Source organism: Ursus americanus, chromosome 7, assembly GCF_024610735.1.
Source record: "Ursus americanus isolate L20-20 chromosome 7, mUrsAme1.1.p, whole genome shotgun sequence".
Lineage (NCBI taxonomy): Eukaryota > Metazoa > Chordata > Mammalia > Carnivora > Ursidae > Ursus > Ursus americanus.
The window spans coordinates 74,908,189-74,925,473 of NC_142133.1; the positions used below are offsets into that span (position 1 = coordinate 74,908,189).

Genomic DNA, 17,285 nt, shown 5'->3' on the forward strand with positions numbered 1-17,285 from the left:
GTTCTCTGTTTATAAGCTTGTGTGACTAGGTTAGTCCCACTCCAATAATTTAGATAATCTCTTCATTTCAAAGTGTGTGTCCTTAATCATATTTGCAAAGTCCCTTTGCCATGCAATGCAGTATATTCCCAGGTTCCAGGACATGGACATCTTTGGGGGCCCATAATTCTATTTACCATGTAGGGCAGCTGTCAGGTTGGTCTACAACAGTGCATTTGTATCTTGAGTATTTTTGATATGTGATGTCCTGGCAATTACTGAGCGATTACATAATTTATGTTTTTTATTACTTTTATAATGCATGAATAAGTGATGTGATGTGGACCTAAATAGCCAAACTAAGCTCCCCTATCAGTATCAGGAAGGCTATTGAAATAGAGGGAGTAGGCCTTACCTTCACTTTCATTTAAATGGGAAACTTAAGAAAAAAATAAGTGGAGGTAGATAAACACTAAACCAAGAAGTTTGTTTTTGCAGAACAAGTAGTGTTTTTTTTTGATCAAAAGCAGATGTGGTTGTTGTCGTTTCTATTTAAAATAATGTTAATGCATTAGCATTTTTCTCCACATGGAATCTCTCAGTCGAGTAAATGGAGAGTCAGAATTTAAGCTGATTGCTTCAAGATTGGCAGGAGGTTTCATGTTATAAACCTTTTAAACACTATTAATCATCCACTTGTTTAGATGAAAAACAAAATACCTTTCAGCATTTATAGATGGGTCCTCCCAACCCTCTGCCTTTGTCTGGCTCACAGTAGCATTGTTGAAATGAATCATTTATTTCATCTTTAACCTAAATAATAAATATTTTCAAATGTCTAAGAAATAAACATGAATTTCTCATTGGCAGGATATTAGATCGGTAAAAAAGAACCCATTATTTGCTTCATAAATGTCTCTGAAGGGGATTATTTGACTAATGCACGATGATGGTTTTTCCTTTACCAAATTTCTTCTGTAAATGATCCAAGAAGGTACAATATGCCAGTAATGCTTTGTTTCACATTTTTTTTTTGTTGCTGGCAGCGATGGATTTTTAAATTTGTCTTCATGTCTGAGAAGTGCGAGTCATCTCATTATCACTCTCTGTTCTTCTGACAATGTGCGTTTTCTGCTCTTGCCGTTTTCTGTTTTAACTAGGGCGAAGTCAGTGTTCCTGGCAGCAACTCCGACCTCTTGCACTGGAGCACCGCTGCCACCATGAAGGTCCTGTCCAGCACCACGACCACCACCAAGGCCATGCTGCAGGCCGTCAGTGACGGGCAGTGGTGGAAGAAGTCCTTGGCATACCTCCGGCCGCTTCACGTAAGCAACGCCTCTGTCTTTTTAAAATCTGTGGTGTGGCTTCTGTCAACGCATTAGCACTGCGTCTCAGTTGTTTCCATGTTGTGAACAGCTTTATCTTCTCTAGATTATTAAATAATCTCATAAGAAATCGAGGCCTCCCATCAGATAGGGGAAGAGTCGTTTATCTTATAGAATGTAACCTGCCCCCACAGGGTGCTTGCAAAAGACATTGATCTGTATCAGTGAGGTGTGGTTTGATTTGATGTCAGAATGAAAATTTAGTGGGATGAAAAGGAAAATGATTTCATCGGTGATCACTTGTTTTTGCTGTATTTCTATGGGCCAGTAGTCCAGGAAAAGCACTGGAAGCTGGTGTGGGGGCTAAGGTTATTGGGGCTAAGGTTATTGGGTTAGAACAATAATACCACATACTGTGGGGCTTAAATAACCTCAGGGTTCTAGAGGCTGGGAAGTCCGAGATCGAAGCTCTGGTAGGTTTAGTGTCTTGTGGGGTCTGCTTGCTGTGTTCTCACATGGTGGGAGGGGCGAGGGAGCTCTGCAGTCTCTTGCTTAGGGGGCTAGTCCCATTCCCTAGGGCTCCAACCTCATGACCCGATCACCTCCCAAAGGCCCCCAACTCTTATTTTTTTAAAATGTATTTATTTACTTTTAATTGAAGTGTAGTTGACATGAAATGTTACATTAATTGCAAGTGCACAACATAATGATTTCACAGCTCTATACATTATGCCGTACTCACCACAAGTGTAGCTACCATCTGTCATTATATAACACCATTACAGTACCCTTGACTGTGTTCCCCATACCGTCATACCCATGACTTACTCATTCCATAGCTGAAAGCCTGTACCTCCCACTCCTCTTCACTCACTTTGCTTATTCTCCACCCCCTTCCCTCTGGCAGTCATCAGTTCTCTTATTTGTGGGTCTGCTTATGCTTTTTTGTTTGCTCATTTGTTTTTTAGATTCTACATATAAGTGAAATCATATATTTGTCTGTCTTTGACTTATTTCCCTTAGTGTAATACCATCTAAATCCATTCGTGTTGTTGCAAATGACAAGATCTCGTTCTTTTTTATGGCAGAGTAATATTCCATCGTGTATATATACCCAAAGGCCCCACCTCTTAATACCATCATGTTTTGGAGGCTTAGAATTTCAACATGTGAATTTTAGCAGATGACACAAACATTCAGTTTTTAGTAGGTGCTTTGGGTAAAGAGAACAACATAACAGATTCCTTTACCCATTCTGGAAATAGAGGTCGGGACAAGTGGTAGAACGATTGCATGTGCTTTCTGTGACCAGTGAACCTGTTGTTCCCCTGCTGTTTTCCCTGCTCTCTCACACTTCAGTCCTTGGTCTCATTGGAAAGCATAGAGGAAAAAGGAACATGCTTGTTTATAAGTTCACCCCAAACACTCAGTGGGTGTATCGTTCATTTCATTCATGCTTCAAATACTCCTCAGGCGTTTTCTGAGTGCCAAAGCCTGTACTAGTGATTGGGAGCAGAGCTGGGCAACCCTTCACGTGCGGAGCCTGTATTTCAGTGGGGGAGACAAACCCACCGATGAAATATTTGTGTAATAATGTAACAGTGGGTGGTCGTGAGGACTATGAGGATAACTTCAAGGTAAGGGGAGAGTGATTGATATTGGGGGGTGAAGGTCTGACTTAGATCGGAAGGTAGGTAGCTCAGGAGTCACTCGAGCAGAACAAGTACAGAGCCCTGTTTGAAGGAAGGTGCTTGACCTCTTTGTAGAACAGAAGGGAGGCTTCTGTAGTATGAACAGAGCAAACAGCGGGAAGAATGATAGGAGATGAGATCAAGGAGGTGGTGAAGAGGCCAACATCTGAAGCCTTGTATAGACTGTGATGAGGACCACAGGTTTTATCCTGAGTAGACGGAACGCCATTGGAGAATGCAGACGATGCGGTTGTGTGATCCAGCTTCACTTTTCCTAAGATCTTCTCCGTGTTGTGTGGAGAGCTGGCAGTGTGAGTTACAGCAGGGGCGAAGAAGTCTCTGGTCTGGTGCTCCAGGGGGGAGGTGGTGGCGGGGTGGACCAGGGCAGCTGTGAAGGAAGTGGGAGATGTATTTCGCCAGGTCCCTGCAGATGGTCTGGATGTGGGACATGCAGGAAAGAGGGGAAGCAAGGGTGATGTTAGCTGAGATGGTTGGGTAACTGTCGATACCACAGACTGAGATGGTGTGTGTTTGACTTGGGGGTACGTCTGCATGTCTCTTCTCATTGTATCACATTGGGTATGATTATGGCTAGTTTCCTGACTTGTGTCTTGGACTTTTTGAGGGTATGTGCCTCAGATGAAGTGTGTAACCCCGTGCCTGATGCCAGATCGTTTTTGTTAAGTGTCAGTTGTCGTTCTTGTCATCGTTTGCAGCAGTGCCTTCACGGTTTCCCGAGGCTGTGGTTGGCATCAAGTGAGGGCTCTGTAAACTCGGAGGAATGGGTGACTGTGATTTACTTGGCTCTTCCAGTGGGGAGTTTTACAATCTGAAGAAGGTCAACCCGAAGACGATGAACTACTAGGGATCTGAAAGCACTTGCCAATGAGGACAGCCGCTGACAGGTCTTGAAGGCAGTTGTGGGGTGGCAGGGATGAGGCAAGGGGTGCACTTCCATCTTGCCTCCAGCTGGTAGGGTTTCAGCAGGTGAGGTCCCAAGTGAGCCTGGAAGCAGGGTGGGGTCTGCCAAGGCTGTCCGCATAGACAGGCCCCTCGTAGTGGAAGAAAGGCATAGAAGCTGGTAGGACGCATGAAGTAGATCTTGGTTGGAGTGAAGAATTAGCCTTTAATGTTGATTGACGTTGAAGAACTTTAAATGTTATTTTGCATAGTTTAGACTTGATATTGTGGCCTGTTGGTCTTGTTCAGAGCTACTAAAGGTGTGTTGAGCAGGGGAGCAATGTGTACAAAATGATGTTTTAGGAAGGTTACTCTGACTGTAGGATAGAAAACTTGCCATGCGCTTAACATTGATTGCTTCTTTGTTTTTGACGCATTGATGTCAGAGTGACCAGGAAAATCAGAAGGCACTGCCGGCTGAGGTTGAAGTGCTGCTTTTAGAATGTGGGTGCCATTCTTACCCGCTCTGCTGGGCATCTGTGTCATGCTGACACACACTCTGTAGATCCCACAGTGCACGTGGATCCATTTCTCCTGAAATAACCCTTTCCTCTCCTCTCCCCATCTGTCCCCAGCACTCTTTCCTTTTATCCACTGTTCTTCACTTTCTTCTATTTAGGGGCAAGAATTTGGTGGTGCTTATCAAATTGGAGCCATAGCCAATGAAGATCTAGAAAAACAAGGCTGTCATCCTTTCTATGAATCTGTCCTCTCTGATCCCTTTGTCACAGAGGTAAGGACAGTACGCCTAAGAACACAGATTCAACTGTCCTGCTGTTTTGGACATTTTAGTATAAACAAAAGTTAAAATGTTCCTGAAAATACTTCTTTAGCTTTGTTCTTACTCATGTTATTCACTGGTTTTATGTTACTTTTTTAAAAAATATATATATTTTTAAAGATTTATTTTATTTATTTATTTTAGAGAGAGGGACCGAGTGGGGGAAGGGGGAGCGGGAGAGAGAGAATCTCAAGCAAGAGTCCCTGCTGAGTGCAGAGCCTGATGCTGGGCTAGATCTCACAACCTGGAGATCATGACCTGAGCTGAAATCAAGAGTCGGATGCTTAACTGACCGAGCCATCTAGGCGACCTGGTTTTATGTGACTTGTATATATTATAACATGTTATGAAATTAAAATCTATTTCAAGTTGTACATAAAATAATATGCTTTAGTAAGTGAGAAGTTATAATTTGAATCAAAAGGTATAAAATCCTATGATTCTGTTCTATAAATATCTTCAAAGAAAAAAGGCACCTACTAAACGGCTGTAACTGCTTCTGTCTAGTCTGCAGTGACCTATGACCCTCACCTGCACGTTCCAGTGGAAAGCTTTGCAGAGGTATTGCTAAGAACTGGAAAACTGGCCGAGACTAAAACTGAAGGGGAAGAGGTATTTCCAACAACAGAAGGTATGAAAGAAGGTTCTAGTTCCCTGACAGTGTGTAACTCCTATTAGGGGAACCATAAATGAAAAACTACGGGTGAATGGGAGTGGGGAAAAACAGTAATAAATTTTCATAATTCTGAGTAGCTTAACTTGACACCATCATGCATTTATTTAAAACAGTTATTTGAGTACCTTCTGTTTTCTGGATACTTACTAATATTGAGGATTTAAAAGGATAAGTATGATGTAATTGAAGTGATTCTTATAGGTATTTCTGTTTTTATGTGTTAATTAAGAACTCTTAAGTATTCACTTCACAGAATGTAGATGTATATTTCATCTTAAGGATTTTCTGCACGGCCACATGTCTTTCCGTGTAGAATTTTTTGGAAAGAATTAAATGTATGTTAGTTCACCAAAGACACCTTTCCATTTGTACATTTTTTTCTCTTTAGTCTCCTTACTTCTTTTTAAGGTTCCAGCATAATTTCCTTGACTGTTTTTATTCAGTTCCCTCTCTCTCTGCTCTGTCATCAGTGAATACCTCATGATTTAAAGGCTGCTGGAGCTCCAGCTATCTCTCTATATTCCAGGCATCAATAAGGAGAAAAGAGGAAGGCAGGCAAAACAGCCTCCTTTGTACTCTTATTCACACCTTCCTCTTAGATATTTCTGACTATCTGTCACTGCCAGTAAACCTGGATGATGTCTTAATTGAGCACATTGCTGTGTGGAATAAAATTTGGGGAAAATGTATATGGGGAATAGAATTTCCATTTTCTCAGAAACCTGATCCTATCACTCATTTTTGGGTAATCCATCTTTCTTTCTTTTTTTAAATAATATTTTTTATGTCTGTTAGTCACCATACAGTACATCCCTAGCTTTTGATGTAAAGTTCGATGATTCATTAGTTGCGTATAACACCCAGTGCACCATGCAATACGTGCCCTCCTTACTACCCATCACCATTCTATCCCAGTCCCCCACCCCCCTCCCCTCTGAAGCCCTCAGTTTGTTTCCCACGATAATCCTTCTTTCAATCGGTATTTATATATAGTTGGGAAGAGTGGAAGCAAATACATTTTTCTGTCCACTGTGCAGGCCTCTTGAATACCAGAGGTTTTTACTAAGTATACAGTTTTCCTTCAGTTCTGAGATGCATGGTTTTTTACCTTTATTTCTGAAATCAGGGTCTCTCACAGTTGATGAGTACATTATTTTTTCTTCTCCAAAAAGCTATTATTAAATTCATGGCACACCTTACAGATAATGCTGAATATAGTTGAAGAGCATAGTTGCATTGCTGTTCACCCTTTTAGTTATTCTTTATTACTTCTTTTCTTTTTTTAATTATCTCTTAAGTATTTTTTTTCAATTCCATAGACATTTATTTGTAGCCAACGTTTACTTTGTCTACAGTGAGAGAAGCTCTATGTCAACTGCTGTTAGTACAGTAACTTACTTAATAACAGACCACCGGGTATTTACCCTCAGCCGTATTTTAGAAACAAAGAACCATGTCTCAGAGACATGACATCATTGTGGTGGTTGTTGCTGTTTTCATTACAAAGCCAGTGGTTGGTTGAACTTAATTCAGATTCAGCTTTGTCTGATTATGGCAGTGAGTTTTAGCCGTCTCTGCAAGGCGCAGTGCTAGACCCTGAATCAGTAAAAGGAGTAATAGCAACAAACAGAAACATGCCCATGTTGTTGTTTAGTTTGGTATTTGCTATTCAAAACTTGTCAGCCTGTTGAAGATAGCATTTTTGCAACGTGGACTTTGTGCTGAGGAGGAGAAATTGTCCTGAAGAGAAAAACACCTCAAAATGGAATTATGGTTTATTCCCCTTTCACTTGACCACACATGACATTTTCATACTGACAGTAAAGTTCTGCAGGTAACAGAGAAATAGGAGGCGTCCTCTGTCACCCATTTGTTCTTCAAACCTGCTTCTGGATAAGTTATCTTTAATTATTTGCTTATGGACCAGACTATGATGGATTATTGAGACGGTTTGCACGGATAGACTGTAAGACCTTAAGAAAATAGTGGGTTGGGTGTGGAAGCGTATCACCCACTGATTGGCATAATGACTGAAATCATAACCAAGAAGTTTGGAAACGTTGATTCACACAATGTATCTATTACTTAGCTTGCAGCGTACAGATGTGTGAGTGTGAGCACCTCTTACACAAAAGGCCTGCTTCACACAAAGGCAAGATAATGGCGTCACATTGTAAAGGTCCCAGAGATGGGTGGCTTCTTGGAGCAGACCCTCTCAAACTGACTTCTCAGTTGATGAAGACTTCTGCTATTTTCCAGAGCTGTTTTGTTGGAGAAACTAAAGGCCCTTGTGAGGCAAGGATTTCTGGGATACTAGGCCTCCCCTTTACGTAGGGTCTTTAGGTACTCGACTGTCTCTGCTACCGTTGGTAACTAAATGATGAGGCATCCAGATGATCGTGAAACATGAAGCAAATGGGTGTTTTCCAGGAGCTATTGGAGTAGGGGAAACATACCTGATGATGGATCAGGGGATCCCCGTCCAGTCCTTTTCTCACCATGTGTTCGTTGTTCACTGAAGGAATGATCCTTGTGTGCTTGGCACTGTCCTCGTACTTGGAATGTAAAGTTAAAGAAGACATGGTCCTATCTTCAGAGGGCTTACTGCTGAGGTGAGGAGACAGGCAAATTTGTGTATGATAAGAGCTGTTACAGTCCAACACAAGAGGCACTGGGATTACGGACATGGGACAGCAGAGTGGAAAGAGGGTTTAAAGAGGCTTCCTGGAGCTGGTGATACTTGACCTGGGTTTTGAATGATGAACAAGGGCAATGTAGATAACAAGAGGGGGGTGGGTAGGAATCGAGAGGGAGGTGGGCTGGGAGAGGGAGAAGGGGCATATTTGGAAAAGAGGGAATAAAATTCACAGAAGCAAAGGTGGCAAACATCACAGTTTTTCTAGGGATTTATTCTGCTACCTGGGAAGAGGAGTATCTGTGGGCAACCAGTGAAGAAACAAGGCAACACGAGGCTGGGAAAGAGATGCGAGGCCTTGCGTGCAAAGTTAAAAATTTTAAACGAACCTTCCACTGAAAGCTGTGGGGGTTTCAGGCAGAAGAGTATTACTCAGTTTTTCTTTACCCCGTTATCTGTAAAATGGGCGCAGCAGCTTGTAGGTTCTTTCCCTGGCCTGTTGCTCACCAGTGGTGGTGGTGGGCCCCTCTTGGGCGCCGTTTCACAGACCGGTCCCCGGCCTGCATTAACATTCTTGGAGTCCTCATGTGCTGTAGCCGATCCAGTTATCATATCCCCTTGTTTCCAAGGCTGCCTGCTGTCATTCTCCATTCTTGTTTCGCATTAGAACCCCTTAGGGAATTTTTAAGAAGTACTGAAGCCTGGGATCCACTATAGACCATGTATTTCAGAACCTCTAGAGTGTTTTGTATTTTTTAGAGTTCCTAAAGCAATTCAGTTGTAAAGCCGTGGTTCGGACGCTTTGGAAGTTTCACTGGACATTGCTAACATCTCCCCACCCATCAGGTCTATTCTTCAGACTGACACACTTGCTTTCTGAGCCTCTCACCTGACAGTCTGGAGAAAGCCATCTGTACCTTTGATGTCTGTGTCTGGGCTCTTCCGCCTGAGGGTCAAGCCCTGAGTGTCCGGTCTATCTCTAACACGTTGATAGGCCTGCTCGGGTTTTGTGTATGGCAGGTGCAGAATCAGGGTCTCTGCACGCTGAAGAGAGTGAGCGCGTCGCGCGCATCACAGTTGCTGGCACAGGAATGGAGGCTGTGCGCCGGGTGAAGCTGAATCCTGAGTCCCAGGGGCGTATGTGCTCTTTTATGTGTCTGTGAGATTGTAGCGGGACTGCAGGTGTTTCCTTTCAGTCCTGGTGTTTCTTCAAATTGTCTTTTCTGACACTCAGATTTTAATACACTACCAAGGGAAAGAATCCAAGTCCATTAAAGCATTAAAAATTTTTTCCGTTTTTGTTGAGTGGGGAAAAGCTTTCAGAACCCTTGTGAATATTAAAAGTGGAATTTTTGTTTAAAATATAGAGGTGATTTGGGGGCGCCTGGGTGGCACAGCGGTTAAGTGTCTGCCTTCGGCTCAGGGTGTGATCCCGGCGTTATGGGATCGAGCCCCACATCAGGCTCCTCCGCTATGAGCCTGCTTCTTCCTCTCCCACTCCCCCTGCTTGTGTTCCCCCTCTCGCTGGCTGTCTCTATCTCTGTCGAATAAATAAAATCTTTAAAAAAAAATAAAATAAAATATAGAGGTGATTTTAATAATATTCCTTTAATTTACATTTGGGGTTATAATTTATGATGCAGGTTCATAAATCCTGTCACATTAGATATCTCTTGATAATGCTAATATATCTGAAATATATAGATATCTTTGGCTACTTTGTAGTATCAATATTTGTCAGGAACTCAGCAGAATTGAAGAGTGATATAGGTTAAATGATCCAAATGAAAAGTAAAAATACGACTTCTGGCTTTGGTTCACAAGTAGGTCATAATACAAATTAAATTTCCCAACATGATCTGACTTTCCAGAATTTTTTAATAAAGTTGATGAAAAGGTTTTTATGGAGGCTAGCTGAAGAAAATTGATCATTATTTATTTAGCTAAATGAATGATTTAATGGCTAATGATTTCCAAATCAATAATATGGGCAGCTTTCCTAGTGAATTTAGTTCTGGAATTATGTTTATTATAGAGTGTTTTCCAGAGGCACTGAGTTTGCACAGAATTAGTGCTTGGGGGCGTAGGCATAGACTTCATCCGATTTTGGCTGTCTACCTTGTTTAGAAAATGCACTATATTCGAGGTTTGAGAACCAGCATTGCAAATTAAATTCCTACACACTGATAAGTAAATGTAGAGTAGGCTTTTTTTGGTTTGTTTTTCACATACCTTAACGTTAATGTAAAATCACTGTGACTCCATCTGTGGCAAGTGTGACATCTGGTGAATCCCAGTGAGACTCCAAGGGATCCGTCTACTTCACATTCTCCCTGATAATTTTGTCAAATGTTGCTTCAATGGTTTGCATATTCAAAGACTAGGAAACTTCCTGTATTTAGGGTTTGATTTCAACTTTGTAAGAACCCTTGAGTCTCAGTGCTTCCTAGAAGGTTTTGGTGCCCAGGGGCATGACCTCGTGTAACCCTAATTACCTCCCAAAGGCCCTGTCTCCACATTCGCCACACTGGGGGTCAGGGCTTCAAACAAATAAATTTTGGGGGAGCACAAACATTTAGTTCATAACATCATCTTGACAGATTAGCCTCCTCTCCCAGTTTCGGTGATTTATGTCAGCTTTCCAAGCCTGTGTAAAAGCAACAAGGTAATACTGTCTGACCCTTTGTGGGGTTTTTGTGACACTTAAGAGCTCATTCATGCAAAGCATTTTTCTGCTGTCTGGCTGGCCAGAGCAGATATTTTAAAAATGGTAGGTATTTTCGTTTTATAATTATTATTGTTGTTCTGTAAAGCAATGCCATGAGCACAGTGTGGTGAGTTTGCACATACGTCATTTGAGCGTCAGACTAATTTGGCTGGTGTATAGGATATGGATGATATCAGTTAAAACCACAAATTAATATTGGCTCATATTTACAGAGACCTTAAGTTCCAAACAGAATTTAATTTTCATTCTTTATGAAATGGGAAACCGTTGAAGAGGGGTGTGTGTGTGTGTTTTAAGCTGTCGATACATTATTACACTCGTGCTTGATTAAAATTAATAGAAAAGTAGTATGAAAGCGCTGTTTTAGAATGGATTGGAAGGAGGAAGACGGAAGGCATCAAGTATGGTTGGAAGGTTGTTGAGTCCAACTTTTAAACTCGAGTGTGTGGCTGTGAAAGTAGCAAGTGTAGGAAGGGGGTCTTTGGAAATGAGTCAGCTTGCTTGGTTGGCTGATGGTTGGGGACAGAGAAGAGGGTGAAGTCCAAGATGACTCTGGGATTTTATGTTTTGCTAGTGGGAAGAATAGTGCACCATTGTCAGAAATATGAACTATACTGGGTAAAGAATTAGTAATGTGGTGGAATATTTGAGTGTCAGTGTCCCAACAAGCAGTTGGTAATGCAGGTCTTGTGAAATGGGTGAGGACTCTAGAGGTAAAAGTTGGGGAAGTACACTGAAGTATCGGCTGAGTTCTCCTGGGAAGAACGTGTGAAGTGGGACTGACAGAGAGTTATGAAATAATCTAACAGAATTCCCACGTTCAGCAGTTGAGGAGAAGAGGGTCTGGTGACACAGACACAGAGGAGGGTCATTTGAGAGAGCTGCTGGGGATGGGACCCTGAAGCCGCGGAGGGACCACGTGGCAGTGCCTCGTACTTCGGTGAGCCCTGAGAGAAAGTGGAAAGGAGAGGATTGTTGAGTTTCTTAGAACGGAGAGCTCTCAAGGGAGCATTTTTTTCCCAAGACTGTGTGATTTACTTATGTGTTGGCCCAGGACCAATGGAAAAGGACTTTCTCTGATTCTAAATCCCCTTTGTTGATTGAGGAAAATGACTCTTCTTCCACAGAGAGGTTGTGAGGAATAACTAGTTCAAGTAAGTGTTGAGGGCTCCGTGAGAAGCAGCTGAGTAATAACGAAGGTGGTCAAAGAAGTACATCAGCTAATCGGGTGTGACTGTGTAAGTCTGCTGTCGTCTTCCTACTGCAATTAGTCTACACGCCTAAACGCAGTAGCTAATTTATTAATAACTATGATTTATATAAAATGGAACTAAGCACCTCTGTTACCACCATGGCAGTCACTAATGGAAGAACCTATTATCTGTCATTTGGGGGGAAATCAAAAAGTGTCCTACATGAAGAAATGAAGAAAATGATTTGTTTCCTCAAGTCTGTAGTTTATAGAGTGGGGGAAGGAACTTTCTAGGTGCTTTCTATATGCTAAAGAGATGATATGCACTTTACTTCATTTAATCCTAGTTTACATGTGAGGAAAATTAAGGCTTTGATCTAAAATCCAAAATGCTTTGAAAACCAAAAGAACTTCTTGTAACTTGTTTGGCATCAAAATCTGAACTAAGCCGACATGAGGTTATTTAAGTCTTTGCTTTATCTTGTTTAGTATGAGCATTCAAATGTTTTATAGCAGAAATATTAACGTCTTTGATTACTGAGTGTTCTCAGACTGGCTGAAGGCATCATATAATATGTGATATACTTACAGTATAACTTCCTGAAAGTCTTAAAACATTCTGAATTCTGGGACACAAAGTCATGCAGTAAACGGTGGGTCTCAGTTTTGATCCCAGAACTTTCTCTTTCTGAAGATGGTTTCCTTCTCACTGTATCATTCTGCCTCATTTTATAGTTTATAAATGCTGTTTTAGTTGTTCTAAAATGTACCTGGGATTTTGGTTTTATTTAGGTAGGGCAAGACAGCAAGAAGTGGAATGATTGTCAGGAAGGAAGAAGTTTATATTCATACATCCCTAGTAACGGGAGGCAGGGCAGGCCACACAGCTGCAGGGGAAGAGGCATTTGGGTCAGTCCGGAGTCAGGGGTAGAGGCAAAACCTTTATTGTGCTTTCCATAGGAATGAATAGGGGAGGGACTGTAGGTAAACTTGAGAAAGCCTAAAATAGATGGTTTGAATTAATTTTGTAAGACTCCAAGCTAGAGAGTTGACTCTCATTGTCCACTACCCTGGGGTGATTAGGGTGGAAGAATGTAAAAGCCAGTGAGAAAAGGTGGTTCATAGTATTGGCTCTGAATTGGTTGGTTTACCTATCAAAGGTGTGCTCACAGGCAACTTGTTTTCTATCTTGAGGAATTGTCCGGCTCTGGAAGGGCAGTCTTCCAGGTTTATCAAGACCCCCAAAATGTCACAGCATCATAAAATACAGAAAAAAAAAAAAGATAAACATTTTTGTATGTATGAAATAAAATCTATGTGGATATTATTCACTTAAAGCAAACATTTGTCGCTTGGTAAAAGTAACAATGATGATTCTTTAGACTTCTGTCTGACGGTGATTCTTGTCACACTTTGAGCTTATGAAAATTAGCTATTTTCTCTTTCCTGCTGTATTAAGTTTTGTATTTAATTATATATGTTCAAGAAATGCTAGTGATCATCTTGTCAGTTGTTTCTATGAAATAATATAACTGTTTTAAAAATAAACCTACTGGAATTTAGGTTTTCAAATGAAGATCCTCCCCTTGAAAGATATTTCCTGGGGACTATGCATTTATTTCAATTATCAGTTACTGTTCTTTTTCCTTGTTTTAGTTTGTTGTGGGTTGTTTTTGTTTTGGAATTTCCTTCAGGGTGTGTATCAGTCATTGGACCATCCTCTGGAGTGTTTTCATCTCTTGAGGGTGCTTTGGTTTTGGGATACAGACAAATGCACCTTAAACGGGGTGAAAGATTAAGTCAATTGTATGATTTAAAAAAACCCAGATCTGACTGGAAGAGAATCAGTAACGGGACTGATGTTCCAGCAGGGCTCAGATCGGCCCCAGCCACAGCTCTGAGAGGTATGGTCCTTCAGTGCTAGAGCAGAGCCACACGCCTGCAGCGAAGGCTCCTGAACTTTGAGGAGACAGGGCTAATATTGATGAGTGGGTTCACATACGCTTATTTGAAAATTGGCTTCCTTGCGTGAAGAAGGGAAGTATCTGAAAACAAAATGGGGCTGGGAACAACAACGACAAAAAACCTAGGTGAGATTGCAGTTGCAGTTCACTTTATAAGAAACCATGTAAGAAGAAAATTAACAGGGAAGAATTATTAATATGTGAAACTATTGGATTTTTTTTTCCCTCCAAAATATGGGTCCTGAAGGACTGTTAGGCAGGTATCCAAATGGAAGAATGTATAAGGCAGATAGAAGTCAAGTGTCAGCCCTGGGGTTTTGTGTATGTGTGTGTTTGTACAGTATGCAATTTCTACACACTAAGTAAGTCTTCTATCGTCCAGAGTGTTCTGCAGATTAAGCTTACAAGTTTCTTCTTGGTTTGTGTTCTGGTGTCCAGAATATGTAGCTAACCCCTCGTCCTTCAGTTTTGATTGTGTTCTAGAACACATTCACTTCTTTGCTCTCATTTGTACAAAATTTGATTTGAGCCCTTTGCATTGTAGTTTTTATTTATTTGGAGACTTTTTCTTGTTCTAGTGTCTTTGTCCCAAAGGACAGAGATTCTGATTCTTATTAGTGCAATGTCTGGTTCAGAGAAGGTTCTCACAGATACAGAATGAAGGAATGAATTTGCAGATGGGCCTTGAAATTAGAAAACCTCTCTGAAATAGTACCATTCCTTGGAAGTCCTGAGGCTGACCGTGGTCCAACTTGGTTCATAAGGTTTAGAGAAACCAGAGGATATGAGTATTTAAAGAACCAATATTTTCTGTGTAAGGCACAGTGGAGAAAGCACAGTTTTTTCCCCCATGAGTATCCACGGGAGATTTTGAATTCTAAGTCAGATTTTGACAGTTGTAGGTAGTTCCTTACCCAACCACCATCTCATTGCCCAGACTGCCAGCTAAGCCCAGATTATATAAATGACTTAAATTTTAGTTCAAGTAAAACACAATTAGGAAAGTAAATCTTCTGGAAAAAAAAATTATATGGTGTATTTCCAAAGTCAAATATCATTTACTTTGGATTATTCACATACTGTTCTCCTTCATTAGTGCAGATCATGAGAGTCTGTGTTCTTTAAAAATAAAGGATTTACACCGTGATTACATACGACTACCTGGTATCTGTCACTAAGACCCTAAATGAATGAAATAGTTCCATATTAATGCAAACTGTATATAAACACAGACTTTGCTGGTAGTGTGCTCTCTTGTATTAGAGCCATGACATTGATAGGTCATTGCTTATGTAAAAAATTTTGTGGAAAAGTTGTTAATAGTTGGGATATTTTAAGATATTATATAATCAAGGCAAGGGTTTTTTTGTGGAGTGTGATGAAGAGGGATGTTCTTGGAAGCAACAAAACCATCCTTATTGTAGTAATCAAAAGATTTATCCTAAATTTGCACTCACAGCTGTTTTGTTGCTTTGATCTTTAGTGCTCATATGCTTATTTTCCATATTAAGCTCTCAGTGATGTACATAATTTTATAGCATGGCCTGGATCTTTAAAACCAAAAGATTAGCTCTCTGATCTATTTGCACTTAGACTTTGTACCTGCACTAACAGAATTTTCCCCTGTTTAAAAACATAACAAACAGCACAGTTTGTCTGAGTTAAGGCAAGGTTACTATTTAATAACATAGTTTCCTGTGATCTGTATTTGGGTGGTGTTAAGAGACATTTGTAAAGGGTATTAGAGTCCTCTGAAGCTAATTATCTGTTGATTTCATACAGCCTAAAAACATGGCGCTGAGTAACTGTGAAGTCATATAGATCCTCAAGTAAAATGATGCATTTTTTTCCCTGCCTCCAGTTCTCTTGCAGCTGGCAAGTGATGCTTTACCAAATGACATGACCTTGGCCCTTGCTTATCTCCTTGCCTTACCGCAGGTAAGTTTCCCCTCACCGAGAGAGGACTTCGTGAATAAACAAAAAACCTACACTGGAGATTTTTCACCCATTAATTGTTCATTATGGGTTTCGGTTCCTTCTGATTGCTCTTATGTGCTGGAAGGACTGTGGTGCCAGTATTCAGAGAGCAGATGCTACAATTTCGGCTGAAGTGTTAATTTCAAAATCTTTTACACGCGTAGGATCTGCCTTTACAGTGTCTTCTGAGTTTTAACGTAGCCCTTTTAAAGTTGAGCTTGAGATGATGTGGTAGAAACTTTGAACCAAAATTCTACAGTGATGACCAGAAATGTAATAGTTTATGATGATTTCGTTAATTTCCTCTCCCCTGAGTTCATTCTGTCATGTTCCTTTCTAGGTGTTAGATGCTAACAAGTGCTTTGAAAAGCAGGCCCACTCTGCTTTATCGCTGCAGCTGGCCGCATATTATTACAGCCTCCAGATCTACGCCCGCTTGGCTCCATGTTTCAGGGACAAGTGCCATCCTCTTTACAGGGTGAGTCCTCATGGTTTCCACTTGATTAACAAGCAGAGGTAAAGCTTCTCTAAAACAGTTAAAACACGTGTTTACCTCTTTGGAGGGACCGACCTGCTTTGTATCCAGAATGCATTCCCGGTGCCTAACAACCCTTGCCTTTCCTGTGGTGGACGTGGTTGCTTTTCCAGGCATCAGTAAGAGGTAGTTTCCAGTGTTTATTGTGAATGCTGATTATTCCCACAACTTTGCTGTCTTTTATATTATTTTGCAAAGTTCTTAGGACAGGTTAAAGTAGGAGGAGAGGAGAAATGGAGAATTGGCTTTTTAATTCACTGGCCAAAAGGAAGATGGCTCCAATTTAGGACAATAGGCAGTGCGGTTCTTGAGCACTGCTGTACTTTGATTTCTTTTAAAACCAGAAATACAAGAGTAGTAGCTGGACAGATGAAATGTTGAAACATGCTATGCCCACTTGCCACCAAGCTCCAGACAGCTTTGATATAACTTTATTGCTGATTTCCAAGCAAAATGCCTAAGCGTGGCCTCAAGTTACATGTGCCATCTTTTGTGGACACAGAAGTGTGACAGATGCCACTAGGAAATCCGAGTTTACCTGTATATACCAGTTTTAATGGGAAATTATCTTTTTTTTTTTTTCTGGAGAATTTTAAGAGAATTGTCACTTTAAGTGTTGATAAGCAAATAGATCAGACTTTCACATCCACTATGGGTACAGATAAAAGGTTCAGATTGTATTGAGGCAGGATTCTTTCTCCCGGGACTTCAGAGTACACTGTAAAAAAGTAATTTCACAATCTAAGTGTGAACGAAAGTTCTAGCTATCTCAGCCGTCCAAAATATAGCTAAGTACATGAAAACATTCCATTTGTGGCAAAAATCTGTGGCTTTCATTCATC

General features: G+C 40.9%; 1 protein-coding gene across 1 annotated transcript in view; it reads left to right on the top strand.

Moving 5' to 3' along the window:
- NBAS (NBAS subunit of NRZ tethering complex) overlaps positions 1-17,285 on the top strand; it is a 339,918-nt gene that overhangs the window by 207,699 nt on the left and 114,934 nt on the right. Inside the window, exons 36-40 of the mRNA XM_045807103.2 lie at positions 1,140-1,304; positions 4,575-4,688; positions 5,244-5,367; positions 15,793-15,869; positions 16,249-16,386. Of these exons, the coding sequence (XP_045663059.2) occupies positions 1,140-1,304; positions 4,575-4,688; positions 5,244-5,367; positions 15,793-15,869; positions 16,249-16,386 (618 nt within the window). The remainder of the gene's footprint in view (positions 1-1,139; positions 1,305-4,574; positions 4,689-5,243; positions 5,368-15,792; positions 15,870-16,248; positions 16,387-17,285) is intronic.